General features: G+C 34.7%; 1 protein-coding gene across 7 annotated transcripts in view; it reads left to right on the forward strand.

Moving 5' to 3' along the window:
• Nucleotides 1–23288, forward strand: part of OC90 (otoconin 90) — a 1698850-nt gene that overhangs the window by 1210172 nt on the left and 465390 nt on the right. For 6 of the 7 annotated variants that reach the window (XM_044067044.1, XM_044067045.1, XM_044067050.1 and 3 more), the window contains one exon: nt 5652–5780. The exons of the other annotated variant lie outside the window; for it this stretch is intronic. In XM_044067044.1, the coding sequence (XP_043922979.1) occupies nt 5652–5780 (129 nt within the window). The remainder of the gene's footprint in view (nt 1–5651; nt 5781–23288) is intronic. 7 annotated transcript variants of the gene reach the window in all.

Consider the following 23288-nt stretch of genomic DNA (forward strand, 5'->3'; position numbering starts at 1 on the left):
ATCCTAGACCTAGTCATTACCAACATGAGTGACCGGTGTTCCACACCTGAAGTCAACTCCTTATTGGTCCGATCCGACCATAAGCTAATCACCCTTGATATCCACATCCCGCCCCCACCCCCCATTAAGGAAACCATGGTAAAAAATGTTTCCAAAGCCAACTTCATGCTTCTTAAGACAGAATTGGTGAACTTCATGACACCCATGCAGATGGACAATACAGTTACAACTGCTGAATCCTACACAAATGCACTCTATAAGCACTTACACTAGTGCATGGATTGTGCTATCCCAAACAGAACCAAGATGCTATCCTCCAAAAAAAGAAAGTCAATCTGGTGGTCTCCTGCCACAAACAAAGACATTGGTAACCTCCAAACTCTGAATCCCACTCAGTTCGGGTTTGTGAAAGGCAGATCATGCCTCCTGGACCTGATCGACTTCTTTGAGGCAGCCAACAAAGCTGAAGATGAGGGTAAGGTGGTTTACACAGCTTATCTTGACCTCGCCAAGGCTTTCGACACCATTCCCATTCTGGAATTATAGCTAAACTCACTAAACTAGGTATAAATCCCTATGTCACAAAATGGGTTGCCAAATGGCTTACTGACAGAACCCACACTGTAAAAGTTGCACACTCCAAATCTGACCTCAAACCAGTGACAAGTGGAGTACCACAGGGTTCAGTACTGGGACCTCTCCTGTTTGGTATCTACTTCTTTGAAGTACAGGCTAACACAGAAGGCCTCTGGCTAATGAAGTTCACAGATGACTGCAAACTAGGAGCCATAGTCGAGTCCCCAAATGATGTGGAAATCCTACAGAAGGGCCTCGCTGAGACCGATGCCTGGTGTCAGAGCCATGGCCTCAAGCTCAGTGCCAAAAAGTGCATTGTTATCCCCTTTAGTAAAAACTCTGTACCCATGAACTACTACATAGACAGCAGTCTACTTAACACCGAATGTGTGATAAGAGACCTTGGGACCCAGGTGGACAGTAGTCTGTCCTTTGATAGTCACATCACCACAGTAGTCAGGAAGTACTTCTATGTGGCACCTCATCATAAAAGGGTACTCATCCAGGAAAAAAGAGGTCATTGTTCCCCTCTACTCGACACTCATTATACCCATTATAGAGTACAACACCCCTTTTGGAATGTATCTCACAAGGAACACAAAAAAAGAGAGATGTAGGCAAAATGAAGAAAACTGGTAACCACTAATGAATTTTGCCTGAGACACCACGAAGGAAACTCGCAATCCACTAAAACTCCGTTTATTGCAAAAACAGTAAAACAGTAACGCTGGGAATCCAAAATACGTTTTCGATCCACAATCTTCATCAGAAAAAAACTGAAACACTCAATTAAACATCACTTCTAGTTATATACCCTACCCTATTAACTATCCAATACCAATAATTGCTAGTTGGTGTAAATAGCATCAATTAGTTAAAAATACCAATTGTGTAAAAAATAATTTAACTTGGCAAACTGTGTTTTTACAAACAGCCTTAAAAATGAATGAATAAATGTTTATATAACTTAAACTGGATAAAATAAACACACTCTGTTTAAGGAACATATTGGATAGTATTAATTGCCACATTAAAACCACTTAATTTTAAAAAAGCCTGTTTAACTTGTTTCTTCCAAGTTGTATGTAGTATACAAAGTATGAGAAATAGTGACATCTAGTGACTTTATAATGTAAATACAAGAGCATTATAATTTTGCTGATCTAAGTTTTAACACTGGCTTGATAGACAAATAGTCATTCAAACCTGGAAATTTGTTACAATCCAATACTATCTGCCAGTATAACTCTTTATATTCCAGTTTGTCTTCCCATAATCCACCCCTTATATCCTTGGGTATAGAATCTAACACAAAGAAAGAAAATTATGCCTGTGGGCAAGAAACTTGATGTCTAAACAAGGCATTTTTCGCATTTTTTTTTTTTATTTCGTATAAGTGTTCATAAATGCGACATCTCAGTTTCCTTTCTGTTTTCCCACATAAAACGAGGTACAAAAATTACAAGTTGCAAGGTATACAATACCATTGCTATTGCAATTAAATGTACCTCTGCTAGTAAGTGTTTTATTCCTAGCTTCCAAGAAAATCTCCTTTTTGTTATTTATCCTGGGGCATTGGGAACAAAAACCACATTTATATGTTCCCACCCCCCGTGGGCCAATATTCTTGTCTTTAGGACCTCCAAATTCAAACATTTGATTAAAATTAGTATCCCTCCGATAAATGAATTTTAAAGGGCTTTTATGGTCAAAGGGTAGATCTGAAATTTGAACAAATCTTGACCATTCCTTGGATATCACTTCCCTAATAGGTGCTGAATCACCTGTGTAATCAAGTATATATGCTGTATCATATGAAATGTTTTTTTTTAAACCCGAATCATTAGTTGGAATGGAAATACTCTGTCCCAAGATAGGGGCAAATCTTTTATGCCTTTCTTGAACCACTTCAGATAAGGCCCCATCAAGTAGGGATCTTGGATAGCCCCTGTCCACTAACATGCTACACACATTGTTACATTCATTTAAAAATTCTAAGTCATCTGAAGTCATTCTACTGGCCCTGACAAGTTGTCCCTTCACTAAATTTTTCTTTTGAAAGTAGGGATGGGCACTTTGGTAATGGAGGTATGAATTAGAAAAGGTTTTCTTACGATGTATACCTGAGGAAAACCCCTTAGCCTGCTTTTTAAGTATAATGTCCAAATAAACACACTGTTCCACATTTGCCTCAAATGTAAAATCCAAAAAATTGGTAGTACCTTTCAAATAATCCAAAAATTCATGGAACCTTTCCATAGTGTCTGTCCAAAATATGCATATATTGTCCAGAAATCTCTTGTACAAACACCAACATTGGGTAAATGGACTATTCAAAATAAATAGTTTCTCCCACCATTTCAAGACAATGTTCGCATATGTAGGGGCACATTTAGCACCCATGGCAACACCTTTATTTTGTTTGAAAAATTCCCCCTGAAAGTACATGTAATTATTTTTCAAGATAGTTTCCATGAATAAAAGGCAATTGGTGAAATCAAGGTGAGACAATGTACCTTGGTCTAACATAGCTTGCTCCAACCATAAGAGGCCTGTCGCATGTGGGATAGAACCAAATAAGTCCACTATATCAAGAGTAATAAAAATAAGGTCTGATGAAAATAATTCTGTTTTAACACACCTTAAAAAATCCCAAGAATCCTTGAGGACTATGTCCCCAGTGTATGACAAAACCTTCAGTTTGTCATCTACAAATTTAGCTAATGGCGTAGTAATAGAACCCTCAGCCGAAACTATTAGCCTAAGTGGTGGGTCCATGGGGTTCTTATGAACCTTCGGTATTCCAAATACCGTCGGAACCCGGGGGTGTTGATTAAATAGAAAATTGTATTGATCCTTGCTAATAGAACCGTCCAACAGTAAATCTTCCAACATTAAGTGTATTTTACTTTTGGCTATATTCACCTCGTTGATCGAGGCCTTAGAGTATTTACTTGTATCATGTAAGGAATCTTTCATCTTAGATTCGTAACAAATATTGTCCATAAGGTCTGTCCCCCCTCCCTTGTCAGGTACCTCACAAGACATCTGCAGCAGCTGGAAAGGCCACAGAAGTACCTCACAAAGAGGATTACTGGCCTCAAACAGATGCCCTACACTGACCGTCTCAAAAAACTCCAGCTCTACTCCGTAGCATATCACCTACTCTGAGGTGATCTCTGCCTAACATATAAAGCTATGTCAAACCCAGAGCTGTTGGACATGCTACACCTAAAGAAATCCCAATCCCTCTGAGCTACATGCTCTAGGGACCTAAACCTTGTCACCACAATGAACAGGACATGCTGGAGGGATAGGTTCCTGTCCCAGAGACTTCCCATACTCTGGAACAGGCTACCCATCTATGTCAAGCAAAGTTCTTCATTAGCAGTCTTCAAGAAAAATCTTGATGAGTGGATGGGAAATAGGAAATGCACCCCAGGGATCACTTCTGTGTCTCTGCTCGACAGTGGCATAGGAAAATAACTTTCTTGGGTGGCGTAAGCCAGGGAACCTTGTTGACTAGGCTTATGTGGGCCCTCGGGCCGATAGCTTAGTACCTACCAATGAACCTATGAACCTATGAACCTATGAATGAGTTAGTAATGTTCGACGGATAATGACTGTATAGAAGATATGTGATGTATGATGTTTCTAACTGAAAATATGTCAATATGGTTTGTATTTATTTATATAAATGTTTAATTGCCTATGTCATTAGTGATAATTCAATAAAGATGTCTTTTGTTTGAAAAAATGAGTCCCCTTATAGTCAAAAGTCAGTCATTAACTTCCTTAATATATATATATATATATATATATATATATATATATATATATATATATATCTAGGACTTTTGTACGAAAATGAAAAAAGCCCGAATCCAATACCATCAAACACACTTTAATGAAAGCGCTTTCATCAAAAAAGCACTTTCTTTAAAATATGTTAAAAAAAAAACACAAAATCTACTTCAATGCAAACGGCAAGCCTCCCTGCACACCCAATGTGGGGTGGCTATGCCCCCCACACTGCCCCTACTTTAATATTCTCACTCCAAGGTCGCACTACAATGGGGAAAAGGGAATTTTCCCTTACCGCACCGTAGTATAACCAGAACAACAAACATACTTACACAAAAGTGCTGCTTTGGTGAACAACAGTTTCGTGCAAGTATGCTCACCAAATTGGGATTCGGTGAAAGAAGCAGTCGAGCATCTATACAGACCCCATATATATATATATATATATATATATATATATATATATATGTGTGTGTGTGTGTGTGTGTGCGTGTGGGTGTGTGAAAATTCAAAACTGTGAGCATGCTTCTTGTGTGCTTATAAATCATAAACTTAACACTCTAACCTATGATCCTATTATGCATGTGTTGCAGAGTCCCTAAGTTATGACACAGCTGAGTAGATAGTGATTAGCTTGAATAGGAGGAAAATAATCAAATACATTTCTGTTTTACTTTAGTGTTATGGTCAAAACTTAAACAGAATAAACTAGTAATTTCCATTTTAATAAAAAAAAAATAGTAAGCCTACTTCTGTAACCACCTGAAATGTCAAAACATGGAGACTGAATGGCTCAAACAACAGGCTTACATATACTAAGTTCAAAATGCTATTTCTTGGAATATTTCCTTTTCTCTGAGATATGGCGATCTCAAAGTTGGTGTATATAAGCTTTCGAGCTGTGAGGAGCTGAGAGGGGTGCATGGAGGGGGCCAGCCCCCCCCCCCTCCCCCATGCAAAAAGAAGTTTAAGGAGGTGAGCAATTTCTGAGATTTGATCTTTTCTAGGTTTTCGGTCTTTCTTTTTTTTTTTTTTTGGCTTTTCAAAACTCTGCATTTGGAGTGCTGGCATTTCAACTAAGAGCCGATCACATCATTATTCATGTACTCAGTTCCAGTAAACCACTTTGTGTTGTTTTTTATTTATGGCATTTAGTTTAAATAAAGTTTAGTAGCAAGAAAACAGTAAGTAGCATTGAGCGATAAGCTACAATTTTTAAATGTCTGCATTAGAAGACAAATGTCCCTCAGTTATATTATATTTCACCCTAGATATGGAAGATACTTGTGGACATCTTTTCTGCCTTTGTGACAAAATTGCCATTGAATGCTTTCTCAATCTGGAGATGAACTCTTCAATGAAAAACCTGGACAAATCATTTTGTCCTGCTCTACCAACAGGTAAATAAGCGTGGTAGTTAACCACTTATATTAGACTGTAGTATTCTTAAAACAGATTGATATAATGTAAACTGACATTGCTGATGAGCATCTTAAATTGAAGTATATGTATAGAGTCTGAGGATGGGATAGTCTATATTTAATAATTTAATTTGGAATATTACCATAATGGATACATATAGCCAAAGCATTACCATTATTTGCATTAAACAAGATGTCTTCTGAAATTTGAATGGAGTAAGTTAAGCAACTTTTTTAAGTCTATGAGGTGCATTTGTGAGTGATGCTGCCCTTAGACTCTAGGTTTGATCTCATGTTTTCTTCATGTCCACATAATTTTAACTGGAAACACAACTTTTCAGCTAGAAATTTACTGCTTGGATTATTGGATTACTCTAAATTGTATCATGGTATACATTGTAGTACTTTTGTGTCAGTCTCAGTAAAATGGTTATGGAATAAATTAAGTTTACCTGGTTATAGAAAGAAAATTAAATTATCTTTCCATCTCCTTCTCCCATTGTCTTTCAATAAAGTATTCCAAATAATTTGTGTTAATCTGTCATTTTTCTCTGCATTCCTTGGTTAATGTGGATATGAAGTATAAAGAAGTATTTTTAACAGAATAAGGGATTCTTGGTATTCAAAAGACTTCTTCTCCATGGTGCTTCAATTAAATGTGTTCATAAATTCTCTTTTGATAACACTATTATTTTTTTTTGTAATTCAAAAATCAGCTCATAGATTTAAATCTATATATCTCCTCAGTTTGAGCAGTAGAAGAAAATGGTTACCCTGCATCAAATAAGTAATAATGCCAAATAGAGTAGGCATTATAAGGAAATAATGCACTACTTAGGTGTGCTGTGAGACCTAGTAGTATACACAGATGCCTTTCCATGTCTGGAAGATTCATTATTTCCCTATAGTGCACACTCCGGGCAATATTATTGCACTTAGAAAATGGCCTCTGTTTTGCCAAGTTTTTAACTGGGATTTTTTTTTTATTTTAAAGGGTATTTTTGTTTCTTAGTGCTATCTAGAAAAAAATGGTCCCTTAGAATATTTCACAAAATGTACTTTAAAAATTTTCTGGATAATAGTGAATAGGTGCATTGAATTGCAGATCTGTGTGAGTGATTTGTCTATGAGTCTGTGTGTTCATTTATGTGTACAATGCATGTGGACAGCTGTATGTGTGTGTTTATGTCTGTGCACGTGCACTCATATGTGGTACCCTGTTTGTTGTGCATTGAGAGGCTACCATTTTGGAATATTTATATGTGGATATGTAGAAATTTTCTGGTTCGGTTATTGGCTTACTCTAAATTAAACCTTGCTATATACTGTGGTACCTTCTTACTTGTCAGTAATTGTCAGGATTGTGGACTCAATGAATCTTATTCTATTCACTTATTTTTTATTTTTACATAGTATTCCTGTTAAATTTAAAAATTCTTTGAATGTAGGAACTGAATTCAATTTCCATTTTTTATAATAACTTTTGTAGCAACTGCCAAAAGACTATACAATACTTTTGTTGTTTGGCTTTTAGAGATACAGCAAGTAGAGCATTCATTAGTATTACTGATCTAGTTAAAGAACTATCAGACCATAACCCCTTAAAAACATACATATATCTTCCCAATATACATTTATTTTTTTCACAATTCATAAACACGTTTGCCCAATTAGTTTTATAGCTTTACAAAATCTTCAACAAACTGAAATCATTTTACCAAACTTAGAGATTTTATAGGGAGTCACAAACATTCTATGTATATATTTCCACATAAAACTTTCCACTTTAAACTTGAAGACGTTTTACTAATTGATTTAAGTAACAAAGTTTTATTTTTGCAGTCTATTGAGTCACTCAATCCGCTACTATCTAAAAAGTTACAGAATTTTGCATGAGATAGCATTTATATATTCATATAATGGGGAATAGTGTTCTGCTCCTCTTCATGCATATTATCTACAAATTCATTTACTTTCATACTAATGGATAATATTAACTGGTTAACAGATTCAACCAACTTACAATCTTTCATTAAATAGCCTGGCAACTTAGCATTTCCTTTTTTCAAAGCAGTCAGAGCATAATACTAATCCATCGTTTTAGCATTGTTCTGAGTTTTCTTAAATCTAGAAGTGTGTGCAATGGGAAAATATAAAAATTTCCATTTTGACATTTAATTTAATAACATATTTCTTAATTGTTTTAAGAATTGATTTCATATATGCAGAGTCTAAAAACTGAAATGAATTTACTTCTAATGTAAATTTTATTAAACAGATGAAAGAATTGTTGCATATTTCTAATTTATAATATTTGATAAACTTATAAGAATGTAGTACAATCTGCTCCTGAATGTATTTTCATTGACTAGTGTAAGTTGAGTTTATCCAGAAGATAATAAAGCTAAAATTTGCATCAATAGAATAAGATTCTTCATCTGGAAAGCTAATATCACCATACTCAAATCATCTTATATGATTTTTAAAAGCAGTACTTTGCTTTCCAGGATACCATAAGAATGAATATCTATAATCTTGGCTAATATAATCATTTTACTAAGTACTCAATCATTTTAATAAGTACTAACGTATCCTCAAAAGTAAAAATAGTAAAAAGCAAAAGTAAAAATAAATTCATTCCATTTTTTAAATAAGAAGTAACACTTCAATTATTTCTTACTCACATCTTGATTTATTTTTATTCCAAAATATTTTAGTTCTTTTCCATACCAATTTTATTTATATTTATCTTTAAACTTGCTATCTAGTAATTGATTTAAAACTAAAGTTTCAGTTTTATTATTAAATGTTAATGATACTTCTTGAAACTTTTCAGTTTTCTCATCTGTTTCTTCAACTGAATAATTTAAATCTCCTATAGTTAGTAAATATCATCTGAAAAAAAGCTATGTTTTATAGTGATAATCCTTGCTAATTGAGACTCCATCATTTTTTCATTGTTTCTTGCACTGTTAGCTAAGGGTTTGATAACTAATGCAAATAGTAGAGGGGACAAGGGATACCCTTGCTTTACAGCTTTGTTTAAAGTGAATCCTTGAGAAATTTAGGAACCAATTTTAACATATGCTTTGGATTCTGTATACTTTTTTTTAATATTCCAATAAATTGTTCCAGAAATACAAACACTTCTGGAGTTTTAAACAGGTAGTTCCAATCTACAGAATCAAAAGCTCTCTCGATATCTAAGCTAATTATGGCCAACTTCTTGTTCATTAAATCTAAGATAGTTATTACCCTTTTATATTATCATAAATTAATCTGACTATAAATCCTGTTTGATCCTTATTAATTAATTTATCTACTATATCTCTTAATCTTGTAGTAGAGATGGAAGTAAATATTTTATAGTCTAATATTGAATCTTATTGGAGATTATGTAGTTTTGGAGGGAAAGTTTGTTGTTTAAATAAGGGGAGTTTTCTGGATTGTTTAAGTTTCTGAAGAAGTTCCAAGGAGATAAATAAATGGGAATGAAAGTGCTCAAGTTTGTAGTCCTGCTTCCTTTCCAAGTACCTTTTGCAGTTTGTTGACCAGGTTTTGAGAATATTTGCAATTACCTTGGTTTCCAGGTGATGTTTTAGAGTGATTTTATAGTCTACCTTTATAATGAAATAGGTATCTATGAGGAAACTAACATATTATTCTTTCCTTGTTTTAGTATAGCTGAGATTACAGAAAATTTCCTTGAGGGAGGAATAATTTTGTCACTCTGAATTATAAAAACACAAAAAGGAAGGAAAGAGTGTTCAATGTATCACCAAAACCTAAGGAAAGGAACTCTCTGGATGCAGGCTTTCCAAAGAGCCAAAACTTTAATATATAAAACCATCTGCCAAAAAATGATCTAAGCAGTAGAGCAAGCACATAAACACATAAATGCTCCTTAAGCAACTGCATTTTCACCTATAGTGATACAGACTTCATCAGACACCTCCAGTTTCATGTTTCTGTTTCAACTGCAAGATCCAGCAATAGAAATTGCACTCCTCATAAACACAAGCAGACAGATACTGTTTCAAATTTTAATAAATTGAGTATAACAGATTTCAACCCAGAATTAGTTTCTGATAATTTCCTGTAACAAAACAATCTCTGTAACCCATGAAATATGAAACTGTAAGGGTCTGATGAAGTCTGTATCACTATAGATGAAATGCAGTTGCTTAAGGAGCATTTGTGTGTTTATGTGCTTGGTCTACTGCTTGGATCATTTTTGGTCAGTGGTTTTATACATTAAAGTTTTGGCTCTTTGGAAAGCCTGCATCTAGAATGTTCCTTTCCTTGGGTTTTGGTCACTCTGAATTATCCTGAAAACATTATTCATTAATTTAAAAATATTTAACAGAAGCAGACTATATAATTCCACACTTAAACCATCTAACCATGGAGCATTACAATTTTTCTTTTTCTTTTAAGCTTCTTTAACTTCTATTAGGATAATAGCTTATTCAACAGAGATATTTATTGGTCATAAGTTAATTAGGAACATTTTTATTTAAATACTTGTCAGTTTTACAATCATCAGGATTATTATTTTTATCTTTATTAAGATCCTTATTTTTTTTTTTTAGAATATTTTCCTCTATGTCTGAAGTAAGCTTTTATTGTGAGGATTTTGAATATTTTATTTGTGCCTTTTTGCTTAACATTCAAGATAAAAACAATTCTCAATTCATCATCATATATGGGGTTTCTATAAATAATGTGAATTTCCTTATATCCATTAATACAGTAATGCTTAGTGCAGTATGATCAGATAAAGGATAACTAATAGTTTTAAAATAATTTACTTTGTTAAGTAAATCTGTGTTGGCATAAATCCTATCAATTCTAGTTTGCTTCCCATGCACATACGAATAATGAGTGAAGAACAGTGACTTGAGAATCCATCATTTTTTCATTGCTTCTTATTAGCTAAGGGTTCAATAACTAATGCAAAAGTAGAGGGGGCAAGGGACACCCTTGCTTTGTGCCATTTTTTAAAGTGAATCCTTGAGAATTATTATTAATCCACCTCTTTAGTGCTTTGGCTGATGCCAGAATTTTAGCTTTCTTCTGTTCACTTGTATCTTCTATACTAGATATACAGGTAAGATCCCCTGCTAAAATGAATCTACCTTTCCAATGACTTTTGTATTAAGTTTAAGGGATCTTTATCCACTCGTGCACCTATTCCAGGAATCCAGTTAAAATTAGCTAGTATATAAAGTTTGCCATTCTATTTGATTATTACAAATGTATACATTCCTTTCAGATCATTAATAGATTCTATGGCCTTAGGCATTACAGTAGATTTTTTCAATGTATAGCAGTTCCTCTACTCTTTTTATGATGGCAGCATTTCATAACCTAAGTTATTTAAATGTTGCATATCTTTATCTATCAAGTGAGTCTCTTGCAAGAATATAATGTCTTGTCTATTTAATTTTAGATATGTCATTAATTATTTATTTTTGTTGCCATTATTTAATCCATTTACATTAATTGATAATAGATTAAAACTATTCTTACTTGTATTTAAAAATATTTATTTTTAGATATAATAAGACACATCTATCCACCATATTAATTTAATTGTATATAAGACTCTAATGCATTCCTCCAATACTATCTTAACAGTCCACATTTTTTGTATTCTTCCTTTCTGAAAACTAAACTACTAATACTCATAAATGAAAACGTGTACAACTGTAACTGTATATATTACTAATAAAACACAACCTACCATGGATTCTAAAGTTCCCAGTTTACCTATCAAACAGACAAAATGCTATACTACCTCTCCACCTACCAATACCTACAAATTCATCAAAACATAGCCAAAAGCTACCATGACTTACAAATAATTAATATATTATATATAACTTAAAATAATCAGAAACTATTAATTTAGTTATAAGCTTTGCCATTTAAGACTAGTCTCCCCATTACTACAAAAAAGTTTAATAATCCTCTTCTGGTAATCACAAATATTAAATAATACAGAAATAGTATACTATATACCTATTTTTAATTTGAATGTGTATTTTTAGCCAATGTGAATTGCTGTTCTGATCTAAGTTTCAAATCCTGACATTAGAATTTGATTACAGCATATGAAAATGATAGCTCACAGCACATATCAGCTGTTAATTCCCTCTGTAAGTTCCTCTTTCTTCTTAATTCTTTAAATTATTCTAATTGGTAACAAACATCTGATTTTACTTCTCCCCATTAATATGAACAGTTAGAGTTGTGTTTTTGTAGACTTAGAGAAAGCATATGACAGGGTGCCTAGAGAGGAGTTGTGGTATTGTATGAGGAAGTCTGGAGTGTCAGAGAAGTATGTAAGAGTGATACAGGATATGTATGAGGGTAGTGTGACAGCGGTGAGGTCTGCGGTGGGAGTGATGGATGCATTTAAGGTGGAGTTGGGATTGCATCAAGGATCAGCTCTGAGCCCTTTCTTATTTGCAATGGTGATGGACAGGTTGACAGACGAGATCAGACAGGAGTCCCCGTGGACTATGATGTTTGCAGATGACATTGCGATCTGTAGTGACAGAAGGGAACAGGTGGAGGAGACCCTGGAGAGATGGAGATATGCTCTAGAGAGAAGAGGAATGAAGGTCAGTAGGACTAAGACAGAATATATGTGTGTGTGAATGAGAGGGAGGATAGAGGAATGGTGAGGATGCAAGGAGTAGAGATGGCGAAGGTGGATGAGTTTAAATACTTCAGATCAATAGATCAGAGTAATGGTGAATGTGAAAGAGAGGTGAAGAAGAGAGAACAGGCAGGGTGGAGTGGGTGTGGAAGAGTGTCAGGAGTGATTTGTGATAGACGAGTACCAGTAAGAGTGAAAGGGAAGGTCTACAAGAGGGTAGTGAGACCAGCTATGTTATATGGGTTGGAGACAGTGGCATTGACAAAAAGGCAGGAGTTAGAGCTGGACATGGCAGAGTTAAAGATGTTAAGATTTGGACTGGGTGTGATGAGGGTTGACAGGATTTGGAATAAGTATATTAGAGGGTCAGCCCAGGTTGGAAAGTTTGGAGCCAAAGCCAGAGAGGCAATATTACATTGGTTTGGACATGTGCTGAGGTGGGATGCTGAGTATATTGGGAAAAAGATGCTAAGGATGAAGCTACCAGGTAACAGGTAAAGAGGAAGGCCTAAAATAAGGTTTATGGATGTGGTGAGAGAGGACATGCAGGTGGTTGGTGTGACAGAGCAAGAAGCAGAGGACAGGAAGAAATGGAAACAGATGATCCGCTGTGGCGACCCCTAATGGGAACAGCCAAAAGATGATGAGAGTTAATAACACTACAACATAAGTTATTAAAAATTCAGCAAAATGTTAGCAACATCTCAATATAAAACATTACTATAGCTTTTGTTTACAAGTTCTTTACTTCTAAATAAATATTTTTTATAAAGATGGTATTTTGTGTAGCTTTCTCACATACATACTTGAAAAAAAAGAAAGAAAAATAAAGTTCCTTTCTGTTTTCACAGACATCAGTAATGAACTTTGACCTATACTTTCGTCAAAACAGCTCAAGAAACAGGCAGGAAACACAGCAAGCAAGAATCAAGCATTTTCACACAACTGGAATACTCTTTTATTCTTGATCATTTTTAAGTGTTTATTGTTTCATAAATGACCTGTGGATGTTCTGTCATGCACAAGAACAAAAACAAAAAACAATTGCCAGCACTTTAACACATCTAATTAGCATATTACTTTGATCTGGCATTTATTTAAGCCGGCAATATACATACTGGGCAAAGTTAAACAAATAAAATAAAACTCTTAAATTATTCAGTCTTAAAGTTACAAATTCTAATGTTTATAACTTATTGACATCTGCTACAGTAAGTATTTGTTTAACATTTAGAAGTACATTTATATATTTAGTTAAATTAAATATATTAAATCTTTCATCGTAATATAGTAAAACAGTAAAGCTAACCATTTATATTCCTTATCATGAAAAATGTTTTAGCTTAAAATATAAATACATACCTACATATGTTTTGAAGCTTAAAGTTCAACAAAAACCTTTTACTTAAAGGATAAATCTATTGTTTCAAAAAATAAAAGTCCTACAATTAGAGAATAAAAGTCACTTGTTTTTTAGCTTTTTAATTTTAGAAGCAGTTTTTCAGTAATTCATCTCACTCTGTCTCTTGAGGGAAATACTGCTCCAATCCAATTATTCGATATTATTAAGGATTTTATTTTTAACAAAAGTGAATGCTTCCTCTGAAGTGTGTCAAATATTTTAGTTCCTTTAGAAGGAAATAATTTGATCTTGGCAGGAAACACCACCTTTAATATTGTTCTTTTTAAATGTATTAATCAGTGGTATGCAGGATTTTCCTTTACTCGTTACTTTACTAGAATAGTTATTGTCAAATCTGACTATGTAATCACCTGTTTTAAAAGGTGGGCTGGACCATGCTGTTTTTAATAGTTGATCTTTTTCTAAGCAGGACATAAACTTAATTATAATTAAATGAAGTGGTGATTTTTTCTTCTTTAAAGGTGCTCTCAGAGATCTCTCTGCCCTTTCGGGTCTATATTTTCTTGTCAAAGCAGCATTACACTGAATGCCATTTCGACGACAAATAAACTGAACTGGCAATACAGAGAAAGCTCAGATCAGAAAAAATCACTTGGCCGTCGCTGTGACATTACCCTTTACCCCACTGTAGTGCAATCTCAGAGTTGGTATATTTAGTTAGAGAAGTGTGGGGCCACAGCACCCCAATTTGAAATGTTTTAACTGGTGTGTTGTTGTCTACCGATTTTTTTCCCTGGGAAAAAAAATCAGTGACCTGGGCTTTCGCTGATTTTGTAGTTTGCTGTTTACTTGTCAGCGAAACGGCATTTGCTGTAATGCCATTTTGACAAGATAATATAGACCTGCACTTTCAATTCCAGAAGATACAGTTTAAGGTAGATTTAATGTTTTATGTAGGCAGGTTGTTAAATGTTTATAATATTGTCTTGCTCATACTTTTCAGGTATACCATAAATTTTAGTTTAATTTTGTCTCAGTCTACTTTCTAAATCATTATCTTTATCTATGAGCCAGTTATATGGTTTTAAAAGAAATTAATTCTGAGATTCACTTTCAGTTATTCTCCCTTGATGATCATTTAAAGCTTCTTCCATACTGCTGATTTGTACACTTTATTTCATAAGAATTTCCAAATTTTCCATCTTCTTTATTGACTCTTCTTTGAAAGTTTCTGTTTTGGTGTCCAGTTTGTCCATTGCATACTGTATACTAGATATTATCGACTGGATGTCATTTTAATACAATAATCCTAAGTACCATTTCTTGAGCAGCTCATGTTGAAGTCTCTTTTCTCTCTTAACCAAGCAGTTGAAATTCTGACAGGAAAATTATAGTTTTTGAAGAACTTGAAACTATAAATATTTTATCTGATTATTAGTGAATAAAATTAGCTAATACGTATCTCCAAATTTTATTTTTATTATATTTTCTGTGAGAGAAAAGTTTTCAGTCACAGAACTACTGAGTTGCTGCTCTCATTTAGCCATCTTGGACATGACCCTGCATTACAATATTTTAAACTAATTTTGAAAGCATAATTTGGTATTATAGAACATTTCTGTCTGGTCTGAAACTATGACATTCTGCTCAGTGGCAGTGCTAGCAGGAGGTACACAGTGGCATGTGCCCTCAGTAAAACTGTGTGCCCCTCTGAGTGCCCCAGTCACTGAGCATGGAAAACACTCTGTTTCCCCTTAAATACAGAGTTCAAGCACTCTTTTTCCCTTTACATACTCACACAAGCACAGTATGGAGCTCACTCGTATATAGATTCTGAAGTGTGCAAGTATTGAAAATGACCAGCACTTTAGGTGAGGAAAACAAACTTAGTTTTTACATATGGAGCTCAAACGCTCTCTTTCCCTTTACATACTCACTCAGTTACAGTATGGAGCTCACACAAGTACACTTTCCATAGTGTGTGAGTTGTGAAAGGAGAGCAGCACTTCATGAGAGGAGAACAGTCTTAGTGGAAACAATTGTGTTGGCAAGGTGTGTGTGTGTGTGTGTGTGTGTGTGTGTGTGTGTGTGTGTGTGTGTGTGTGTGTGTGTGTGTGTGTGTGTGTGTGTGTGTGTGTGTGTGTGTGTGTGTGTGTGTGTGTAAAATGCCCCACCCCAGTCAATATTTTTAACTAGAAGTCTGGATATCACAAAGCTGGCAAATATGAAGGCAGAAAGAATTAAACCCTGTACCCTACTTAGAGCCTTAATCCCCCACACGAACTTCAAGACCTCCAAAAACTACCTTTTTGTTAGTAATTCACTAATTCACTAAGGGAATTTCATAGTTCTCCTTATTCAGAAAACGCATATTCATGCAATACATATTGTTGTTTTGTCAATCTTTTAAGTAAATTAGAGTTGCTTGGCACTTAAGGCTCTGAACTGTTAATGTACTGTTTCCTGTAGTCAAAAGTACATGGTTTGAATCTTCCTACCTCCATTTGCCCCACTCACAAACAGTACTCATGGTTTACCCCTGTAAAGGGACATTTTCTCCAGTGAGTCTTTGCCCCCCCCCCCCAATTTTTTGTGGCTTTGTCCATAATTCTTATGCAAAGAAACTAAGAATTTTGTTCTGCTCCTTATAAAATTTGAGGCTTTCTGGCAAATTGTTGCAGACTGTGGTCACTAAATAATGGAGTTTCAGATTTTGTATCATTCAGAAAATTATAGATAATATAAGGGTTATTATTCTATGCATTTTCTAAGTATATAAGAGAAATATTAAAAAGCTGTTCATAATTTTGTTTCTTGCTTTTGATTCTTAAGCTAAAACGTTGTGGGTATAGTGGGGTGTTGCATTGTATGGTTCTGACATCAGCAAGGTGAGATATGTTTATTCATTCACTTGATCACAGGCAAATATCCAATGTGTGCAGTTACACAAGTGGCTGTAATTGATGGGTGTGTGTTTGTGTCTGTGCATGAGTGGGTCAAAGATCAAAGTATTAGCAATGTAGTGGGTAGAATGAAGTAATGACAACCGAAATGGGGAGAACTTCTAAAGTTATTTGCCACTGAGAATTTGTAACTAGAGATACTAAGAGAGAATATGAGAATAATTTACTTATTTTTGCATGTGTATGAGGGTCCTAGATTTTTTTCAACTTATGCTCAAGTCTCTAATGTTTGCAAACCTAGGTGTGTGATAAAAAACAATATATTATAACTGATGTATAACATTTTGTCTTATAAGTAGGATAAAACAAACAAAAAATAACTTTGCAACTAAGTGACTGTTCTGTCAAGCAGAAAAGACTGGGGTATCAAAGAACTTGTTTTAAGTATTAAATTCACAGTTTAACTATGGTATGAGCTTCCTTTCTTCCAACGTGTTAGTAAATGTGTCACGTTTTACCCATCAGTTCCACACTGGGCAAAATAATATAATATTCTGCATTTACAAGCTAACGGGTTGACTGTGGCCTTAGTTTCTTTAATTCTTTTGCTTGTTGGTACAAGGCTGGTCTTATTTGTATTGTCTGATTGCTCGATGCTGACTGGATTGATTTTTTTTTTGGTGTACCTACCTGAGGGCTTGCACTTTTGCAACTTGAGTTATTTATTTTTTTCCAGAAAGTCTGTAATGCTTGAAAAACTGAATATTTGGTAAAACAAGTATAAAATAAGATTTAATCATGCTATGTGCTCCCCCACAGTTGTTAGTAAATATTCCACATTTTGCCCATTTTTTCTACCTTATGAGCTGTAGTGTAGTGTTCCACATTTTGAAGATAGAAAATTGACCATGGCTGCAGTGTATTTAATTATTTTGCTTGTTGGTGTTCTGAATGTTATGGTAATGTCAAACCATACCAAGACTCAGCTTAAGAATTTATTGATATATATAGTTTTAATGATCTTAGTCATTAAAACTAAAATATTTTAAAATCTTCTGGTGACACTTGTTCATAGACAGTTATAATTGTGTCTTTTGGCTTTTCCCAGTTAGGGGTCGCCACAGCGGAACTCCGGTCAGCTAATGATTGACAGTAGATTTTTATGTGCCGAGTTGCCGGCCCTGACGCACAACCTTCAACAAAGGTACGCCCATTCACGCATGTCTCCACACAGAAGACGCTATAGCTGAGAATAGAACAGGACAACGTCTTACTGTGAGGCGACAATGCTACTGCAGCACCACCACCGCAGAAAATCATAATCTGCATCATTTAAATTCTCATACATTCAAAAATAAATCTTGCAATAAATTATTGCGACCCGACATTCCCTTTTAGGTGTGCCCATACCTCTCAGCTGTCCTTAGTTTTGCAGATTGACCTTGATTTTGTTTTAAATGTTTGTTCTGCCCCTCATAATGCTTTTGATTTTCTGGTAAAATCACTCATTATTACATTTGGTCAGTGCTAGTCATTAGAGTTTTATACTTATTAGGAGAATGCATATTGATGTAAAATTTGTTCTATTAACTTTTTAAGTGAATTAAAGTAATATTTAAAAAATTTTCTCAATTTTATCTCCCCCAGTTGTTTTTGGCTTTGTCCAAAACTCTTGACCAAATAAGTTGACAGGGAGAGTGCTACACCAAAACATTCACATCTAAATTGTTTATATTATTGTTTTTTCAGCAAGTCAGAAATAGGCAGTTTCATTTTGCTGTATTTGCTTGGTACAGTTTTTGTCTTTCGGTGCTGTTTTCCTTTGACAGAGCTTGAAAATGAATGTATTTCTTTGCAGTCTCACTAGCTCAAAAGGTAGCACATTCTCTTTTGACGCGGAAGGATGCAGGTTCTATTCCCACACCAGGTACTTGGATTAGATTTTTACAATACTGACACTACAGTGCAACATAAGGAAGGTGCTACATTCTTGAGTGTGCTGTTTTTCATATGAGATGTTAAACTGAGGCCCCCTACTGCCTGAGTTGATGATGGCTCAGGTGGATGTAAAAGATCACATAGTACTTGTAAAAGATCCCATAACGCTTATCAAAAAGAGTAGGAGAACTTCTCCATTATCCTGACCAAATTTACCTAAGTATGAATACCACCTCGCATAACCCCTGAAAAGAGACCATTGGCCTACTGAGACTGACACTATCAACAAAAGTATATATGAATAAATAAATTAATTATGTTTGGCACTACATCTCAGTTATTACATTATTATCTATGTCCTCTATTTAATGCATCAGAAACATTAAGTGATTATGGCTATGGACCTGCTGCTATAAAGTGATTTTAGAGTTTGCTTTTCCCACCAAATCCACTTAAAGCCCCCTTTATACCAGTCATGCTGGACATAAGGAAATATTTTTTTTTAACTTCCTTTTAAATAGAATGTCAGTAATATGAGTCAAAGGCATCTTGTACAGCTTCTAGGACCTACTGTCATTTTAACTTTTTTTGGTTGAAATACTCTTATTTGTGTTGTCAGACGTTGTAAATGCTCAACAAACTAAGCTAGCTGAACTTCATGTTTTAAGGCTTACACTTTATAATCCAAATACTGACAAACCCTCTCCCACATTCTTCCTAACCTATCATTATAATCCATGAACTGTTAATTGACCAGTCTTGCTTCATATTCATAGGACTGTTAATAGATGTGTAAATTACTTTGCTATTCGCTAGTGTCTGCAGTGGGACTATGTGCTTTATCTTGAATGTTGGCAAAATGTGCCATATTTGTATAAAAATACTTTCTTACAATGTAGCAGAAAACAGGGATCTAACTCTTGGTTCTTGAATTTATGTTAATGATATTTTTTTCTTTTTACTAAGGCAGAAATGTCTCTGTGTATGTCATTTTCCCACCTCTTTTGTATTGATAGTTACACCCCTGACTTGTTAAACTGTAGCATACTAACATGTCATCCAAACCATTATCTGTGAGCATGACAAGTTAGTAGTTTTTCCTGTGTTGTGAACATTTCCAGGATTTGTAAAACTATGGCATTTGTGTTTTCCATAATGAAATGATCTTTCATTTTTAATGTATCCTGTATTCTGTATTTTATTGGAATGATGTTATTTTTTCCACATGCCCTACTTTGTTTGGTAATAAGCACTACACCTAATTTGTACTTTTTCCCTATAACTGTGACATAGAGGAAGAGGTCCTAGTGAATCTGTAATATTTCACACTCGACTTTATAGTAACAGAGAAGTAAGGTGCATAAAAGACACACAGATATTTATTTGCACATTGCTTGGCAACACCAAACCTGCTGGTTTTTTTTCTAATTTTAAGTACCATGATGTAACAGATCTCTTAACAGATGTCAAAGGCACTGGTAAGAAGTGACATTTCATATTTTTTATTTATTTATTTATTTTTTATTTATCATTTGTTGACTGGGAAAGTCCAACTAGGTTCCACAGAGCCTGTTTTCAGTGGAGGCCCTGGGAGAAATGCTCCAGATGCATGTCTTTGGAATGTGGGAGGAAACCGGAGTATCCGGAGGAAACCCACACAAGCACAGGGAGAACATGCAAACTCCACACAGAAGGCGCCCCAGTCGAGAATCGAACCGGAGAACCTCTTGCTGTGAGGTGACATAACTCTGAAAAGAGTTGTCAAACTAGGTATGCCTGATCTGGTAGTTTACTGAGTGAGTTCGGAGTTCATAATGTGGTATACAATGGGATGGTTTAACTGTAAACAGTCTCTGTTGTCATTTCTTGCTTTTATTACACTTTATATAAAATTAATGGTTAAGTGTTTCTGATGTGAGGTTTGATCAATCATGCTAAAGCATTCTGGACATCCCTTTTTCTAACAGAAAACATGCAATCATGAAACATCTTTAACGGCTGCAGGCTGCAGGATAGAAAAGGGTATCTCCAAAAGCAATGCTTGTTAAAGCAAAGCCAGCATATATGTAAAGACAGATGCCATGGAAAATAAGCAGCAAAAGATTACCATCAGACTTTATGGATCACCTGAGAATAGAGTGTCATGATATAGCTCACATTTACAAAAAAACAGCCCCTAACATTTTAAATCCGCAGACATGAATATTATTTCCAAATCAGACATAAGCAGACATCACACATCTCACAGATTCCAGGGGTGACAGTCACATATTTAAAGCTTTCCAATACAATGACTGATATTACATTTAATTTTCTTCAGTGGTTCCCTAGTACCCTGATTAAATTACTACTCAGGTATTTATCTTGTTTAAAAATCTAAGAAGAGTGCCTCCCCCAAAAGATAAACGTAACTCATGAAGCATTAGAATTGCACACATGCACTTTATCATCCCAGATCTTTTCATTCATTTGATGAGGTAGTGAAATATTTACATTCCTCACTCTTCCCATCATCAGAAAAAAGACATAAATTATACTACTGCAAGAGAAAAGTGACTTGAGAAAACAAATTTCATAAAGGTCAGAATTCACTTTAACTATGTATAAATCACACCAAAGACTATCCTGCCTCTTCAGAAATAGCCAGATTTTACTCACTTTAAAATAAAATAAGCTGTCAAAACATTTTCTTTCTGCAATGTTTTCAAAGTTTACACATTTTTTACAATGCCATATAATTTACTGTAATCAGTAGGGACATATGTGTTTGTATAGGGTTTCAAATGATGTAATGAGTATTTGTGTGAAGCTAGTTGTTATAAATTCCTGTGGTTAATGTTTGGGTGAGACAACATTAAAATATATTACTGTGGCCATTATTTTTATCATGATCAGATATATGAGGTGTACACAATCAACAAAGTGACTACAGTTCCTGGTATGGGAGCTCTATAAGGATGAACGTGAATATATTGTTGCCTTTTGCTCATGTTAAATAGTCATTATTCTGGCTTTTCCGTCTAGTCAAAGTCAAGTCAAAGTAAATTTTATTGTCATTCAGACTGCACAGCAAGTGCAACTGAATGAAATTACATTACTCTAGGCTCTATGTGCAAGCATCTAACAAGTTCTACAATTCACATTACTATATTTAGACATTTCTACTACATAATATTTACTGTTTTACATTTCAACAGACATATACTAAGCTAAAGAGACACGGTATTCATTGCTTGGAATTCCACAGCTACTTCTTATTGCACAGGATTCTGTTGGCACTAGTCTAGGGAAATAGTATTTATTGCACAAAAATTTCACAGCCATTACTTATTGCACAGGATGCTGTTTTAGCATTTAATATATGTTTATGAGAAACAAGTTGGAGTACTTTACGGTGGCTATTGAAATACATTACTGTGGGCATTTTAGAATCACAGTCAGATATTTGGGTGCACATACAGCCAACAAAGTTGCTATAATTTCTAAGTACAGGGGCTGTTTGTGGGGAAAAAGTAGCTAACCTTGTTGTCATTTGCTCGAGTTAAACAGTTATTATTCTGGTTTTCCATGACTAATGTGCATTTGTGCGAAGCAAGCTAGGATATTTTATTGTGGATATTTGTGTAAAAAGGTTGAAATATTTTACTATAGCCACTTTTTTATCTGAATCAGGCACCCAAGGAATGCCCAATCAAAAAATCTGGCATTAGTTTTAGGACACAGAGATTATTGTTGATTACAGGTGACTAACACTGTGGTCATTTCCTCAAATTAAATAGTCATAAAACACATCAGAAACACAAAGTTTTGATACACAGTGTCCCTGTTTTTTTTTTTTTTTTTTTTTGTTTTTTTTATGCCTAATGGTTAGTCAACCGTTTGTTTTTACAAGTTAAACAGTCACCATTCTGGCTTTCCAGAGTTGTTTGCATTTGTGCAAAACCAGTTGCAATACTTTCCTGTTGCTATTTTTAACACAGACATCTGAGGTATGCATAGTCAATAAAGTGGCTGTAAGTGATTGGTTTGGTGGCTGTATGGAGAGGGGTTGCAGTGCATCTAGAAGTAGCAAGTTGGCCATATTTTTTATTTCTTCCATTATAAACAACATTGTACACAATAAGTGGCTGTCTGTGGTGATCTGAGCTTGTCTCTCTGTGGTAGACTAGGCAGGACATTTGTGATGACAACTGATCATTGGTACAGTGATGCAGTGAGTAGTATTGGTTGCCTGGTTGACATTTTGGCTGTGACTTCATCTGTGTTTAATTTGTATGTACTAATTGTCTTTATTTGGGTTTTGTTCAGTGATTCTGGTTTTCTGTCCCAGACTGTTAGCTGTATAATGTATTCCTGTGGCTATTTGTGCTTTTACAGTCATCCCAATCTAACACTAGAACAGTAAACAGAAAGCAACTATCTTCTTTTGAAGGGGTACAAAGGCAGGCAGCATTCCCAAATAGGATTTATATATCCTTGCATACATTTGTCTTTTGAGTTTATTGGGAACATCATATCTAACTCACACAGCTATCAGTGAAAACAGGTCCTCAAGTTTTCTCTGAGGCCAAGAACACTGCATTGATGGGGCAGGACAATATCCTAGGCTGACTTCT

This window comes from Protopterus annectens, chromosome 3.part1 (genome assembly GCF_019279795.1).
Source record: "Protopterus annectens isolate FY-2018-M chromosome 3.part1, PAN1.0, whole genome shotgun sequence".
Lineage (NCBI taxonomy): Eukaryota > Metazoa > Chordata > Ceratodontiformes > Protopteridae > Protopterus > Protopterus annectens.